This window comes from Homalodisca vitripennis, chromosome 5 (assembly GCF_021130785.1).
Source record: "Homalodisca vitripennis isolate AUS2020 chromosome 5, UT_GWSS_2.1, whole genome shotgun sequence".
Taxonomy (NCBI): Eukaryota; Metazoa; Arthropoda; class Insecta; order Hemiptera; family Cicadellidae; genus Homalodisca; species Homalodisca vitripennis.
In genome coordinates, this window is record NC_060211.1 from 172,882,161 (window position 1) to 172,898,537 (window position 16,377).

Sequence of the window (16,377 nt, forward strand, 5' to 3'; positions counted from 1 at the left end):
AACTGTGAAAGGAGCAAATATAGTCATCTTGAGTTTTTCTAATTTTGGTTATAATAATTTGTTTGATCACTGTAAATATTAAATTCATATTTTAATTTAAAACTACATGATTGTTATTGAGGACTATAGACTATAGATACTTTTATATTGATTGATAGTCTAGGATTTGAGATGTGAATATTAGTTATCGATGATGACATTTTTTCTATATAAAAAAGACCAGGTCTGCTTATCGTAACCTACCCTACCCACCATTCCACAACGCCACTAATTTAATCCATTAAACTTCCAAGACAAGTAAAAAGAATTTTGTTTTTTTAAGTTCAAAGCTTATTTTTGTTACAACTAAATAATAAAAAGTAAAAGCAAAAAAGGTATAAAACCGGGCATTTTTACTTACAATGATGTATTTATTGATGAAAATGGAGAGACTTTAATATGCGGCCTACACTCGTTATTCAGTTGTTTATATTGAACATTTCGATATATTATCCAACTTCGATATGTGAAAATCGTGCACAATAAGAGTTTTATTAAATTACAGTAACAAGATGAATCTCGTACATTACAATTTTAAATACATAAATTTAACACTAATTTTACAAAACAATAAAACCAACTATGACCTAGACCCTTAATAATAGATCAGAAGGATTTATAATTCAAGGCCTAGACTTAGATAAAAAAGAAACCTTACAACATTTATAACTTGCCCAGCTTTTTATATCAATAAGTAACCGCTTTTTTTGAAATGGAGGAAAGAATTTTCCCCATGTGTTACCAGGAGCCAAACTCACATGTTGAAGCTACACAAATCTCGTCACTTTGTGAGGAAATATCTAACATATTTTCCTCATATTCATCGCCATTTTCAAAGTCTCTTAGTTACTTCTTGCTGTTTATTGTTTACATTAAAATTCAAGTTGAAATCATGTGCTAAGTTAAATAAAATTGTAATATTGAATTATTCCTTCGGATAAAAATATCGAACCATTCGATAAAAAAAAAACAAATTAACGAGTGTAGGCCGCTTTTTAAAGTCTACCCATGAAAATAAAAAAAGAAACTATTTACAAAACTATTGTTTCAAATAAATTTCAATTTCATTGTAAAATGTAATTGAACTGAAAAGGTTCAACTGTTTAAAATACATTTTACTGTAAAACAAGATAAATATTTCAAACTAATCATATAACTACTAAATGATGAAGAATAATAATGAGATACGTAGTAGACGAGTACTCGTGACAACTGAGAACGCTGTAATACATGCCACAGATATGTTTGGTTATGGCTTAGTAGGAGATGCAGAACTGACGAGCAGGCGGTCAGAGTTAGACAAAGTTAGACAAGAATAACTTCGTTGGTAAATATAACAAGCTACCATTCTGAATTTCCTTCGTGATATCGTTTGCTAGCAGTTTCTATTGTAATTAAACTAATATAGAATTAGAAAAATCAATTCAAAGAAGAAAAGTTCATACTGTTTTTTTTTTTTTTTTTTTTTTTTTTTTTTTTTTTTTTTTTTTTTTTTATTATACTTCTATACAAATTGTTTTTAAATAGTAGAGGCTACATACAGGAAGGAAGTTACTTTTTAGGAAGCTGAATTGATTAATGTTGTGTTATGATATAAAAATATTCAAGCAAATGAAATTCAACTAAATCATATTTTTTGCTTTTTGATAAGTTTATGATGTATTTTTCCTTATAATAAATTATTTAAAACATATTAATTTTAAGTGGTATTTGTAGAATAAGTATTTAGAGTTTGAAGTATCAACTGTAGTAGTTTGTGATAATGGAGTACATGTAGTACAATGTCTCTCACCATACTTATGAAATGTTGTTATTTATGTATAAACTCCCTTTAGTAAATTATTATAAATATTGAATCATGTCTTTACAAAAGATCAAATAGATGTGTTCAACACATTACTAAAGAATAAAAGTATAAATAGTTTGTAAAGAAATAATGTCTAAATTATAAATTTAGTAGATCCTGGATTTAGGTCAACAAAGCTTTTCCTTGGACCAAGAGTAACTTATGTACAAGAGTTTAAGACTTTTCTATTCAGATATCGTACAGACGGATAGACGGATGGTCATCTCACCAATTTGACCTCAATCAAAAACGTTGTTTCTTGGACCACGAGAAACCTACATACTAAATTTCAAGTTTCAAGGATCTTTTTATTGAGATTATCACATAGACAGGCAATCAGTGCTTTTACTTTTTAACCCTAAAGTCTTCCTTGTACGTATCACAGCGTAAATCCATGTAACGAGTATCAAGTCTCTAGCATCTTTCATCAAGAACTATCACACAGAAGGGCGGACAATGATATGATTTTTAAAAGTCCCTGTCAGATCCATTAAGAAAACAAAGCCCTTTAAGAATGTCGGAGATACCAAGTAATTGTGTACACAAAAGATAAATTTTAAAATTGTATTCACTCACTGTAAATTGATATTCTCAATTGAATTTATTTGTTTCAGAGTGAAGAAGCGTGAGTTCCCCCAAACACATCCAAGTAAATCAACGGATACAGTTTGTCAACACTTGGCACTAGATCTTGTCCAACCAGAAAAGACTATCGATCTATCATGCAGACCTAAACAAAGATTTAAAGTCAACCTTTGCCGCTCTCATAGTTCTGGGGCAGAAATACCTACATTTGTTAAGAAATGTGAATTATATGTGCCAAGACTGAGGGTTTCGACCAGTCAGTCAAATGTAATCCAAACACAACAAGAGGAAAAAAAACAAAAGAAGAAATCTCATGTTAAGAGAAATGAAGGAAGAAGCTGTGATCATGAAACAAATGATGATATCCTGGATATGAGTATACAGCCAGTAATGCAAGGTATTGAAAATGGTACTTCTCAAAGTGAAGAATCTGAAAATGCTATGGTGCTTTCACCTACTTTCCTTAGTATAAATGAAATTCATGGGGAAAATGAACTTCATTCAAATGAATCATTAAAAAAATCTAAGAAAAGAAAAACTCCATCAGAAAATGTGGAAAATCTTAGCACTATCATGAGTGGTGCGTGGGGTTTGGTTAATGGCAACACTGTAAAAGATGTTAAGAAACCCAAAAAGACCTCAAAGAAAAGTAGATTAACAGAAGAACTTTTCTATTACAGATTCAGATGTTAGTATGCAGAAAAATTGAAAAAAGAAGAACCAAGTAATTCAACTAATTTTGAAGATGATTCAATCATACACAAACCTAAGAAATCAAAAAAAATCAGATAAAGGGAAAGATTTTGGACAAAATATTGATTACAATGTAAGTAAATCAAACCGTACTGTGGACTGTAATGGTAGTGTTTCTACATTCTCACAAAATGGACATAGTGGAGAAGAAAACCGTTTACTGAAGGATGCAATCAAAATTGAAAAGCCAGATCAGCCGACTAGTGAATGCTTCAAAGAATTGACATCGTTGAGTAAGTTCCTGATTGGAGATATAAAAGACTCAAACGGTCCCCAGAAACTGAACACAGGCGGGTGCGAAAATGTAAAATCGTGTGATATATCCTCAAATAGTATTGAAGAATCTGAAAGTGCTACACCAGATATAGAACACGGCACAGCTTGTGAGGGATCAGAAAAAAGGAGGAAAAGAATTAGAAAACACAATAAGAAGAAGAAGAAAGAAAAACTGGAGTTGATGAACGCAGTTGGATCTGTGCTAAACAGATTAAATGAGCAGCCACAAGTAACATTACCGTTAGCTTCAACACCCAAACATTTCTTCTTCACGGATGCTGATGCATCAGAGTTAGAAATTCCTGTAGCTAGTCAGAATATTACAAGTACGCAAGAAGGTAAAGTAAACATTATTTATATATAAATATGTATAAGTATTCTACAAAAGTACAATTATGGCACATAATGGATTTTTGCTCCCTAACAAACATGAATTCATTTTTCATACTGCTAAAGATAAAACACATGCTTAGTCGTGTATTGAATCAGAATTAAAAATATTCTATGTCTATTGAACCAAAATATTATATAAATATCTCCGAATTTCTGCAAATCTTATTTAACTAGCTGTACTGGTAATTCAAAAAGATAATCCAAAGTTATGTACAGTAAACAAGTAATGTAAGATATAAATCTCATTAAAACAATATTTTTACATATTTTTTTTACTAGTTTTTTCTTGGATAATATGAAGAAATATTCCTTACACACCCTATAGTAGAGTCTATTATAAACCCTTTGAACACCAAATCCTTTTATAGGCATTTTGCTCTAGCACTAAATTAAAAAATAATTAAAAGAATATTTTAATTAAAAAATGTAAAGCCATTTTTGTTTGGTTAAATGGTTGATTTAACAAAAAAACTGTTTAGTGGTTTTTTGGGGATTTTTTAACTATATCATGTTTTTACATTTTAAGTACTAGTACGTATGAAATCAATGGACAATGTTATTTTGATAATACATTGCATTTTGTTACACAATCGTAAATAAACAAAAAAGTTTTGTAAAAATTTCAAATGTTAGAAAAAACAGGTTTTGCTAATTGTTTAGTTACTTAAAAAATGTCCTCCAAAGTATAGTTAACTTGATATAAAACAATCTTCTGGGTGCAATATTGCATTATCGGTACATGTCTTTCACGAGTATATGGTTTCTTTTGTTAAGCCTTTTTTTGAGACAAACCAAAACAAACCTCGCAGTACCTTTGGTCTCTTCTGGATGAAGTGCGAGTTTGTTTTTGACATTCAGTGGGTGCTGCTCCGTCTCTATGACTCGGTGAACTATGAAACTTTTACACATCTCTCACCAAATTTTTCTAACCTTTGCGTATGGCATCATCTCCCTCATTTTAAAAATATGTTTGTGTGTTTTTTACACTGCCTCTAACAGACAAAAAAAAGGTTTTGCAGTACCACTTCTGTGTTCTTTGCAAAAAGTTATACTGTAGGATAATATGTTGTGGTACACCTGTCCACTGCTCATGCGTTTGGTATAGTCTATGATTACATTCGGTTTGACTGTTGGAGGTGTGTTTGGCCGTTTACTGGTTACATCAGTCGTTACTGCCTTTATTATTAGTACTGAGCAAGTGAAAACTCTTACCCAGCAGGGATCACTTCTGGATGGTTTATACCTTCCAGTTGAACCCACCACTGGGCACAGCAAAAACCGATGTGTCACATATATCTGGGCAACATTATGGATGTCCAGGAGCAGCACATCACTAACCGCAAATGTTGAGATTCTGGGGTTCATGGGCAATTCAATAGGTCTAGTCTACTGTGGGAGATGACTGTTTGAGTTGGTGGAGTTTGTTCCCTAACTATCGGAGGTTCTTGCTAACCTCAACATGGGTATGCCACCCCCTGTCTGCTTTGACTGGAGAGGCTGGTTCAGAGCTGGCATCCCCTTCTTCCGGGGAGACATGACTTTGAGATGTAGTGCCCTAATTTTTCCTCATGGATCTCGATAGGAGGCGGCCCCTACTCCCTAACCTTTCCCATCCTGAATATCCTGTCACTCCGGAAGCAGCGCAAAGGTTCTTACAGGACTACGTGCAGTTTATAAGCTTCTTGTCCTAAGAGAACAAAAAAAAATAAGTGAAAACTCTTGTCTTGCCAAAAGGCCACTAATATATTATTATTTCTCTGTGATTAATTAATCTCTCATTTACATTTCTTTAGATTAATTTTTAAACTATATGGTATGTATATCCTAGTTTGCATAACTGTACCAGTCAGGAAACAATTTTATTTCAGTATATCCCTAGTTAGTTCTGGGATAGTGTAATACCTGTCTGTATAAACATGTAACCCAGTTACTGGATTGGTTGGATTTTTTTAAACTACAGACCTGCACAGAATTTCTACTATCTGTTTAGTTTTTAGAAGAGTCGAGTGCGGTATGATTTCTTACTGTCCAAAATAAGGGATGAAATCATCCATGTAGCCTTATGAACAATGAGATAACGCAAATACCTTTATTCCAAATTTTATTTGCTTTTGTAAATTGTAAAACTTACTGTACCTTTGAACCTCTCAACCACAGTCACAGAACTGTTGGGATTGTAAAATAATTTACACATCTTGCTGATATGGTCAATCAGAAGCGGTATGAGAGGAGCATGTGGTTTGACACCACTCTGATTTACAAAACAAAATTTAGAAAATTCGTTTTTGTAAAATATACTACTATAGATCTTCATACATAATACCCATTTTGTATGGAAGTATTCTTTGATGGAGGTCCTTAGAATCAAACCATACTTATATTTAGACCAAGGACGATTTTGAAATTAGATGCTGTCATGTCATTCCATCTTTTCAGTCTTGATTTGGGTTGATTTTTTACACTGATTTTCTTGTTTGTGTTCAAATTTGTTTCATATACACTATATTCAATTATTTGATCATTGAAAAAAGTCAAAATGGTCAAATAGAAAGAGATGACAGTTCAGTGAGTGCAGATATACAGGGAGAGAGAAGATATTGTAGAAAGCGAAAAAACTGAAGAATTAGTAGAGCACAACGAAGAGGTACACATCTATAATACATTTTGAACCAAATGATAATAATAAAGATAGTAAGGAAAAAAGAAAGAGAAATAAGAAGGCTAACCCATCCTTATGGGAAAAAAACCATACAAAATTAAAGAGAATGACTGGACAGCCTTTTGTTGGCTACCAAAGAAAAAAGACTGAGAACAATATAATAGTAAAAAGAACCAATTTTGAGTGGGAAGGAAGAAAAATGGGTGCAAAATGTGTGTCCAAAATGTGCCACAAAAGTGATAAAAGACACTGTAACATATTTACTGATGGTGACCGAAAGAGCCTTTTTGAAATCTTCTGGAAACTTACTTGGAAAGAGAAGGAAATGTATGTTAAATGCAACACCTCCATTACAGAATCAAATAAAAGATCTGGACAGGCACTCCCTCAAGGAGAAGTGGCACTGTAAGTTATAACCTGAAGCATAATGGTGTCACTAAACGTGTTTTGTAAGACTATGTTCCTACATACATTAGATTTAAACGAATGGATGGTTCTGAATTGGATTAATAAAAATAACAAAGAGGAACGAGAAGAAGAAGCTGATGGCTCTCTATCACCAACTGTAACTGATGAAACATCGATGTCAATAACTGATAGTACAAAAAAAATACCAAAATCAAAACTCTAAAAAAAAGGGAGGACTTGGTAGAGTGGTTTGAGAGTGTCCCTAAATTGCCTTCTTATTAATGCCAGGCGTGATACTTAAAAAACTTTACCTTGAGCCTACTTGGTCTTCAAAAAGCGAAATGTATCGCGCATACAAACAAAACATGATCGATCAAAACAAATAATGGGATAGCGAAGCACTTTTTGACGAAGTTTTCAATGAACTAAACTTGTCCCTATTCAGACCACGTAAAGACCAGTGCGACACATGCTGTTCTTATAAACTGGGACACATCGAACATGAAGTCTATGAAGAGCATATAAAAGAAAAAGAAAGAGCCCGAGAAGAAAAGGAAAAAGACAAAGAGCTATCATTAGAAAAAAAAAATTATTGCCTCACCTTGCGATCTTCAAGCTGTGAAAAAACGAAAGCCAATTCAATGTTCTATAAAACCAAAGCTTGCCTCTCACAACTTTACTGTTTTTGACTTGGCCACTCGGGACTGTACCAATTATTGGTTTAATGAGACAGAAATGTGAGCTAACTGCTAATACTTTTACTTCCTGTCTCATTGATTACCTTGAGAAAAAATGTTTGGCTCCTAAACTTCCTATCGTGATTTACAGTGATGGCTGTACCTATCAAAATAGGAAATCAGACAATGTCAAATGCTCTGTTGCATTTTTTTAATTAACCACATTATACAAATAGAGCAAAAATATTTGATAAAGGGTCACACTCAAATGGAGTGTGACTCAGTTCACTCCCAAATAGAGCGTACCTTAAAAGGAAAGGACATCTACATTCCGTATGAATTTGTTAGTTATACTAAAGAGGCTCGGAAGGAACCATTCCCATATGTTGCAAAATATGCTATCCCATGAATTTTTCCGGGATTACAGTAAAATATCATATTACGACTCCATCAGACCTGGCCGTCTTGCCGGTGACCCTGTTGTGACTGATATTCACAGTCTTCTATACAAGGATGGTCTGGTTCATTATAAACTTCAATTTGATGACCCATACAAGAATTTGCCAAGAAGATCTTCAGTAGATCAATAAGGCCTTTAAACCCTCCAAGGCTCTATCATCATAGACTTCCTATTCTTGAGAGTAAATGGAAGCATTTGCAGGAGTTAAAATCGGTAATCCCTTCGGATTTCCATAGTTTTTACGACAATATAAAGTTATAGAAAAATTCCAAAGCTGAAGAATTCACAGAAACAAGAAGAAAATAACAGTAAGAACGATAAAGAAATGCCCAGGAAAAGAACAATAACCTTTCAACCAAATCCAAATCAAAAAAGCTAAAAAATAAACATAAACATTGTTCAATAATTAAGGATCTACCTACATTATATTATTAAGGCCCACATTTTCTTAAGGTGGTATGTTTAAAACTAATCTAAGTATTACAATTGTTTTCAGTAAACAAAAGACTGATATAAAGACTGTTCAAATTTTATTTTTTAACTAGGCTAAGTATTGTATATTTTTAAGACAACTTTTTGGAGATCAGAGAACGGACGTAAAAATATTGTTTAAACAGATAACTATTCTGTAAATTAAAACAATATTGAATTTGAATGCCTTTTTATTCATCTAATACCATGTAACTGATTTGATATCAAATTAAAATACTACGTATCTTAAATATCTTACATTCTAATCCGACGTAACTTAAAAAAAATTGGTTCTAATACCTCGTACAATCTTATTTATTTTCTTTTATAAATATGAACATCATTTAATTTTAATAGGGTTGAAAAAAATATGTATTATTGTTATTTGTTATTACATAAAAAAAACTACATTAATTTATTATTAAATACAAAAAATATGAAGTTTTTTTGTTGTCCTGTAAAATTTCATTGTTGTAAGATACGTGGTATTAGAGTTAGACCACCGATATATATATATATATATAGTGAGGGCTATCCAGAAAGTAACAGACATTTTTGAATGGGGTGGGGCTACAGCCGCCATCTTGGTGTCAAAAAACTCAAGCGTTCAATTCGCATCGAGCTGTAGTCGCGCGTGGTCTGCATCTCTTTTACTTTTCTCAATGTGATTAATTAAAACGTGTGCTGCAATTGAAAATCCCATTACTTGTAAAGTGCGTTCCGTGTAATGTTTTTGTTAACAAAAAGTCATAAACCATTTGAAATCTATCGCCAACTGTGTGAAGTTTATGGAAAATCAAATAATGAGTGAAAGCGGAGTAAGGCAGTGGTGTATTGACTTTAAAAATAACCGCACCAATGTTCATGACTATGAAAATAAAGAATTTTGTTTATTAAGTATTAAAAGAAATATAATACTCTAATTGTTTTGCATAGTATTTCTAAGTAACGATTAAGTTGTAGCCAGGAACTTATAAGTAATTTTAATAATTTTGTTTACAGACAAAGTCCCAGTTGCAGTAAAGAAAGAAAAGGATTCTGAACCATCACTGTATGAGGTGATGGGAAGGAGTCAAGCAGAATGGCAACAAGGTCTTCTGAGACTTGCTAGAAGTTCCTCGAAACCTATGATATTTCACAGAAGTAGCCCTTCTACATCTTCTAAAGAACTCCCTGAAAGAGATTCATCATCCACTGTAACCGAGGAAGCAAAGGGTAATAGTGCCAGTCCTCCTCGTCATGTTGATAAGATAAAGAAAGAAAGGGAAGAAGTTGGAGATACATCTGATAAAGAAAATATAAAGAAATGTAATGGTGAAATACTGAGTGATACAACAATTAATCCTAATTCTGACGCAGACACAAATGTAACTGAAAGGAAAAAGCTGGAAGAATGTAATGATACAAAAATTAATGTACAAAATATTATCATTGATAATTACCCCATCATCAACAAAATTAATCGCCAAGATTTAATCCTCTTTAAGGTTAGTAGTGTTATTATTTCAAAATTGTTACAGCTTCTAGATAGTATAAGGAAACTATTAATTCAAATAAAATCTCTCGACATTATTATATTTGTAAACTTAACAGTGTTTTATTGATTAAAATAATAGAATACTGGAATGATAGAACAACTCTATTGTCTTCAACGATGATAAAATTACTAGTTTCACCTTTATTCACCTGTGAAACGACAGTTCTTTATTTGTCACTTTAGTTATTTAACCATATGTTTTTTGCAAAAATACTGTGTAGAGACAAACATCTGGCTCAGCCACATAAGGCAAGGCTATATTATCAATTCACACCATTCAAACAGTATTCTCTTGTATGGAGTGTGGAAGATACTCCAGACGTATCTTTATTCTTGTATGAATAAATAGATACGACCAGATTTTTTCTGATATTGTATAGAAAAATCCACCAATGAATAACTTAACCGACGTAATATCTTACGGTCATAACGATTGTATAAAGGTGTGCCACTGACAAACAAGGATAAAACAGGTATAAACGGTAATTTTTTATATCACCCGGCGGAGCGAGTACTTTTTGCGATTCAATGTTTATTGAAATTAAATACTTATTTAATTAAGGCTATTGCCATTTATACAAATTTTATGTAAATAAAGTCATTTGACTGGTATTTGGTCTTCAGATCAAATATTAGTTTGGTGTTTTAAACACATATGTGAAAGAAACAACCAAATACAAAATAATTGAATTGTAAAAAGTGAGGGCTCTGTGGTGTAATGGTAGCACATTCACCCGGCAAGTGAGAGATCCGGGTTCGAGTCCTGGCGGAGCAAGTACTTTTTGCGATTCAATGTTTATTGAAATGATACATATATATATATATATATATATATATATTTATTATAAACTTGTTATTGTTTTCTACACAGTCTCCTGTGTGATCTACACTTTTGTCACCAATTTGGAAGTTTCAGTATTTCCTGGTCATAGAAAATTTGAGGACGAGTTGTAAGCCAATTGTGCACATGTTTCTCGACTCCATTGCTCTCAAATCATTTTCCTCCCAGTGAATCCTTCATAGGCGCGGACAAAAAATAGTCACAGAGGACAGAGTCAGGGCTATAAGAAGGGTGATGAAGGGTTTTCCAGCCCATTTCTTCAAGTGTATCCCTTGTCAAAGCCGCGGTGTGAGTCCTGGCATTGTTATGGAGGAGAAAGCCTCTCTGATGGGCATGTCTCGTCTTTTGTTTCAATAGACGGATGTTGCTGAACATAACAAATGACCGTAGTAAGCCACATTTACTGTACATTGATTATGTTGAAAATCAACCAATAAAATTCCCCTAGAGTAAAAAAAAACTGAAAAGATTTTCCAGCAGAGATATGTTTTGCTTTTTTGTTTGTTTGTAATGATGTGCTTTAAAAATGCCTCCCCTTCTTACTGAAATTGATCTAGAAGACTTCCAGCGATCTCCAACCTGACCTTTCTTTGGTTTTTAGTCAACAACTTCGGATCCCATACAGCACTAATTTTTCTGGAGCAGAGTTGATCAGTGATTATAGATTGAGCACTTCCGTAGCTGATACACAGCTCTTGAATGGCACAAATATTGTCATCTGTAAGGCTTGTCCTTGAGCGTCAATCATGACTTTCATTTACAATCCGTTCTCGTCCACCTTTAAATTCTTTTGTCCACATAAACACACAATTATGAAACAGTGACCAAACTGTGCCCGCAAACGAGTTAAAATTGTAGTCACACAGTGCAGACAGCTACTGTGTGTTGTTGTATATCACTGTCCTGGAGTATTTTATGGTTTTATTTCTAATGTTTATTGCACAATTAAAATATACAACGCACAAATAGACGATGAGCTTTGTTTGCGTGATGATGACATGGACACAGATAGTAAAAATTACTTAGTGAACTACGTTTAGCAAAAATTTAATAAAAATGCTAAAAATATATTTTTTTGTATAAAAAGTATACATCTAAAATCTACAAACCTGTCTCTGTAAAAAGCAGCAAAACATTCAGAAAAAACCTAATTTTAGATACAAAAATTTAACCGTTAAGGGTTTAAAATGCAATATTTGGGTTAACCATATAGTAAAAAAAGTAAAAATTATAGATTTTTTGTTTTAGATTTTCATTATACTATGTGTTTCTGAATTGTACCTACAAAATACATGAGCATGTTCTTACATTACTATAAGGTTCCTATAAATACATGAGCATGTACCTTACATCACTATAAGGTTCCTATAAATACATAAGCATGTTATCTACATCACTATAGACATGTCGTAAAATGCTGGTTTTTCATAAATCTTTTTTGAAGTAAAATATTTTAAAATACAGATTAAGATGTTTTAAGATCAAATGTGTGCCTACAATACTATACCTTAAGTGTAACTTTATTTGTTGTACAAAAGGCTCTACATGCACATACAAACATTACTGTTATTATCTTGTCTTTAAAATCCCCAAAAACTTCCATGAATAAAAATTTCTTTATTGAAATAAAGCTAAATTTTGTAGTCATGATCGTTTTTTTCTTTCTTACAAGAACATTTGACCAACGTTTGACTGTAAGTTGTATGAAATAATGTACCAGATTTAATTATTTTCAGGTGTTAAAACTAAATGAAAACAAAGAGCCAGAAATTTCAAGGACCATATTAGGCAAAGTCAACAACTGCTCCAGTTATCCTGAAAAGATTTCATTTGAGATATTTGGTAAGTAAGAAAACCAAAATTTAAAAAACTTAAGATTTTTATATTCTTAGATGCTGCTTAACAAAATTACAGCTTTCTCAAAATTGTTGTTTATAAGATAAGATTCAATTTTATTTGTGACCAAATGCAGTCAAAACGACAATAAGATACTATGCTCATTGTTTGATCATATAAATTATGTTAAACTTCAGGCAATTTAAGCTCTTCCTTCTAATAACAAAACAATTAAAGATAATTTATTTCAAAGACATAAAGCATCCAAAAGGTTTTTTTCTTGCAAATGTATATTTTCTGAATATTTAAATTTGAAGCATAAAAGGTTTTATGGTTGTTATCTATTGACAATGTTAAAACGATTAAAAATTACTTGGATGACATAAAACTTTACACAACATAGAAATAAATTAGTAAAATTTTTTAAAGATTTTTTCACATTGTATTATTTAGTGAGAAAACTGGATTTTCACTAAAACATAATAATTAACCCATTAAAAAGGTTTAATTCCATTTTGTACAAAACCTTATAATTATATGTCTAGTTTAAAATGTGTTAATTGTTTCAGATGGCAGTAGTGAATGTGGAGATGCCTTTGCTAAAACTGCAGAAGGTCTCGTAGAGCTTCGTTGGGCAGATATGATTGAACCTCGACTTTTCTACCCTTAGAGCTAAACAACTGCAATTCATATGTGTATTGTAGCTATTAAACACTATTAATTTTTAAACTTAACAATAAACTTCCAATTATCCGGGTTAGTTCAGGAGGCAACAACGTCTACAGGTAACCTTAAACCAAGGCATTTTCCAAGGAAAATTCCTACAAACATGGTGCTATCAATAACTAGACTTAGTTTTTAAAGTGTATTGTTGCTATCAAGGATTGTGTAGTTTTAGTGAACCATTATTGTCCTGCACAAGTGGTTTTTTCTTTTTTGTATATTATAACAATTACTTGATTGTGTTTTAATTTGCTAGTGATAAATAATTGTATGGTGATGTAGAAACTGTGGTGCAAGTTGTGTAAAGTGGAAGAAAGGTTACATAAAATTTTGGCATAATTTAATTTTGAAAGTTTGTCTAAGGATGTTTTTAACGTATACACAGAAATTAAGATAAAAAAATATTAATGAATGAAACCAGTGTATGCTTTGTTGTTATTCAAAAACAAATGGTTTAATTATGGAGCCATTAAACAAGAACGTTATTTTATAAACATTTACAAAAAACCGCTATGGTTCTAAATATAAATAGTGTAAAAATAAGTCTGAAACAATAATAATGTAACTACAAAATATGGAAAGAGTTGATGTTACGGAAAGTATTATTTGTGGTTACATTAAATTTGAGACTAAAGGTAGACAGGAAAGTATAACCCTTTGGCGTGATGACCTATATCTTAGTTCCCATTATATATTTCATCAATTTGTCATGATGCCTAACAGTAAACCCACAATGCGGTTTATCCCCAAATAATTGGAAGTTGGATTCTTTTAATGTTCCTATTTCAGGACTGAGTTTGTTTTGTATTTTATTTGTACAATGTGTGTAGTTTGAAGATTCTAGTTCTAAGTTTAGAGGCATTAAGTCCTATCAATCTAATTCTGTTAGATTAAGATCTTTGTAAGAATTGTATGTTTGTTCATTAAAAAAACTTGGTATTTTTACGAATTGCTCTCTGTTTTACCTTGTACTTTCCACTGAAACATCTTATGACAATGATTTAAATCTCAGGTGTACAATTTTCCACTCAATTTCAAAGTAATATTAAAAGACTACTCATTGGTTCCAAGTATTTTTGTCAGTACAGTAGTATTTTTTTAGATATAGTAGCAAACTAAAAATCATTTATTGTATCTGGTATTGTTTATACCATTTTAATTATTATTTCACCATGGTAAAGATAACTATTTACTATATTAGGAAATATATCAATAAAACTTGCTCTTAATTCTAACATAATATTTTATTTTTCTTACAAATAAATTTATGTTTTTATACAAAAATGAGTTTTTTATCGCATTAAATGTTATTTAGTTTTTAACATCCTTGTAAATTTTATTTAAGATCTTTACTAATAAAAATCTAGAAACAGTTTTTGTAGTAAATAGTGTGACATCTAAAAGTTTTTTTAACCGAATAGATTGTGTTAAAATAGGTGATCCAGAGGGAATCTTGTATTCTAACCAAAAATAGTTGAGGTATAGACCTGAAATAATAATTATCCATAGACCTGACGTTTCAAACATTTAAAAATTAATTTTGAGGGCTCCTCTATTTAATTAAAATTACAAACTGTAATATTTATATTATCAGATTATTCAACAACCTATTTTTTTTTAATAGAGGTTCTTATTAAAATACTTGAAAATTGAGAAAAATCTAAAGTGAAATGAGTGATAAACTTTGGATAGCCTTCATAGAGAAAAAAGGTTGGGTCCATGCCCTGTAAAATGACTATTAATACGAGGTGCGTTTTTTAAGTAAAGTCGATTTGAACATAAGTACACAACGAAAGGTTATTTCAAAAAAGTAAATATTTTCAGAAAGTAAATACTTCACTCTGTTTTTCAACAGTTTGGTCAAACACGTATTATACCTCTCAATCAATTTAAATACCCTCTTCATAAAAACTTTTGCTGCCTGCTCCAATAACCAAGGTTCACTGCTGTTTCCAAGATGTTATCATCATTGTAACAGTTGCCACCGAGGTGTTGTTTGAGGTGGAGGAACAGATGTTAATCGCTCGGTGCAAGATCAGGACTGTAGGGTGGGTGGTCAAAAATTTCCCAGCCAAAACTGTCCAATAACAGGTCTGACGAGCAGTTTGAGGTCTTGCATTGCCATGGAGAAGGACATTCCCTTTGTCAGCATGACATGTCTTTGGTTTTGAATCGCTCTGCTTAGCTTTCTCATGGTTTGGCAGTATGATTCTGCATTGATAATGGTTCCTCGTTGCATGAAGTCGACCAATGAAACATGCCTATTCCTATCCCCCCATGTGCTGGGACAGGTCTGTTTGGCCTTTACCTTTACAGGCAAGTATGTGCATCTTGATTCCATGCTCTGTTGCTTCAATTTGGGCGTGATTGCGAATTTCATCACACACTCAAATTTTTTGTTTTTGTGGTCCTCTGTTAGGACTTTCAGGACCCAACGTGAGCACAGTTTCCTAAATTTTACATGTTCAGAAACAATGTTGTAAAGCACTGATCTTGACATCTCAGGTAATTTACTTAAGAAACCTGTTATTGTGAAGCGATTGTTCTCACGAATCCTCACTTCAACCGAAGCGACCAAATAGTCTTTAACCAAAGAAGGGCGACCACAGCAGTCCATGGATGTATTCACGGCCATCTTTGAGTTGTCATACCCACTTACGCACTTTGCTTTCACTCATAACAGTATCACCTTACACTGCGCAAATCAGTCGATGAATGTTTGCAGCTTGCTGACGAAAACCATACCACTGAGTGAAAATAGGAAAACGCAAATAAGTTTAAATCACCACTAACACAGAGATATCAGGCACTGATGGGTACATTGAGGATGGGGCTATTTCTTGGAATTAGCATGACTCATCCATCTGGTGATA

The 16,377-nt window shown here is 32.3% G+C and overlaps 1 protein-coding gene across 1 annotated transcript; it reads left to right on the plus strand.

Annotated features, from left to right (window-relative positions):
- The first annotated feature begins 3,198 nt into the window (after window positions 1-3,198).
- Window positions 3,199-14,449, plus strand: LOC124363183. The gene is made up of 4 exons (XM_046818332.1): window positions 3,199-3,837; window positions 9,570-10,054; window positions 12,682-12,787; window positions 13,351-14,449. The coding sequence occupies exons 1-4, from the start codon at window positions 3,216-3,218 to the stop codon at window positions 13,449-13,451; spliced, it is 1,314 nt and encodes a 437-aa protein (XP_046674288.1). The 5' UTR covers window positions 3,199-3,215; the 3' UTR covers window positions 13,452-14,449.
- The last annotated feature ends 1,928 nt before the right edge of the window (window positions 14,450-16,377 follow it).

Excerpts from the sequence above, each read along its gene's own strand:
- LOC124363183 (XM_046818332.1), top strand. The coding sequence starts at position 3,216 with ATGATTCAATCATACACAAACCTAAGAAATCAAAAAAAATCAGATAAA. Across the intron at positions 3,838-9,569 it reads TATTACAAGTACGCAAGAAG|ACAAAGTCCCAGTTGCAGTA; the intron begins GTAAAGTAAACA and ends TTTTGTTTACAG. Across the intron at positions 10,055-12,681 it reads AAGATTTAATCCTCTTTAAG|GTGTTAAAACTAAATGAAAA; the intron begins GTTAGTAGTGTT and ends AATTATTTTCAG.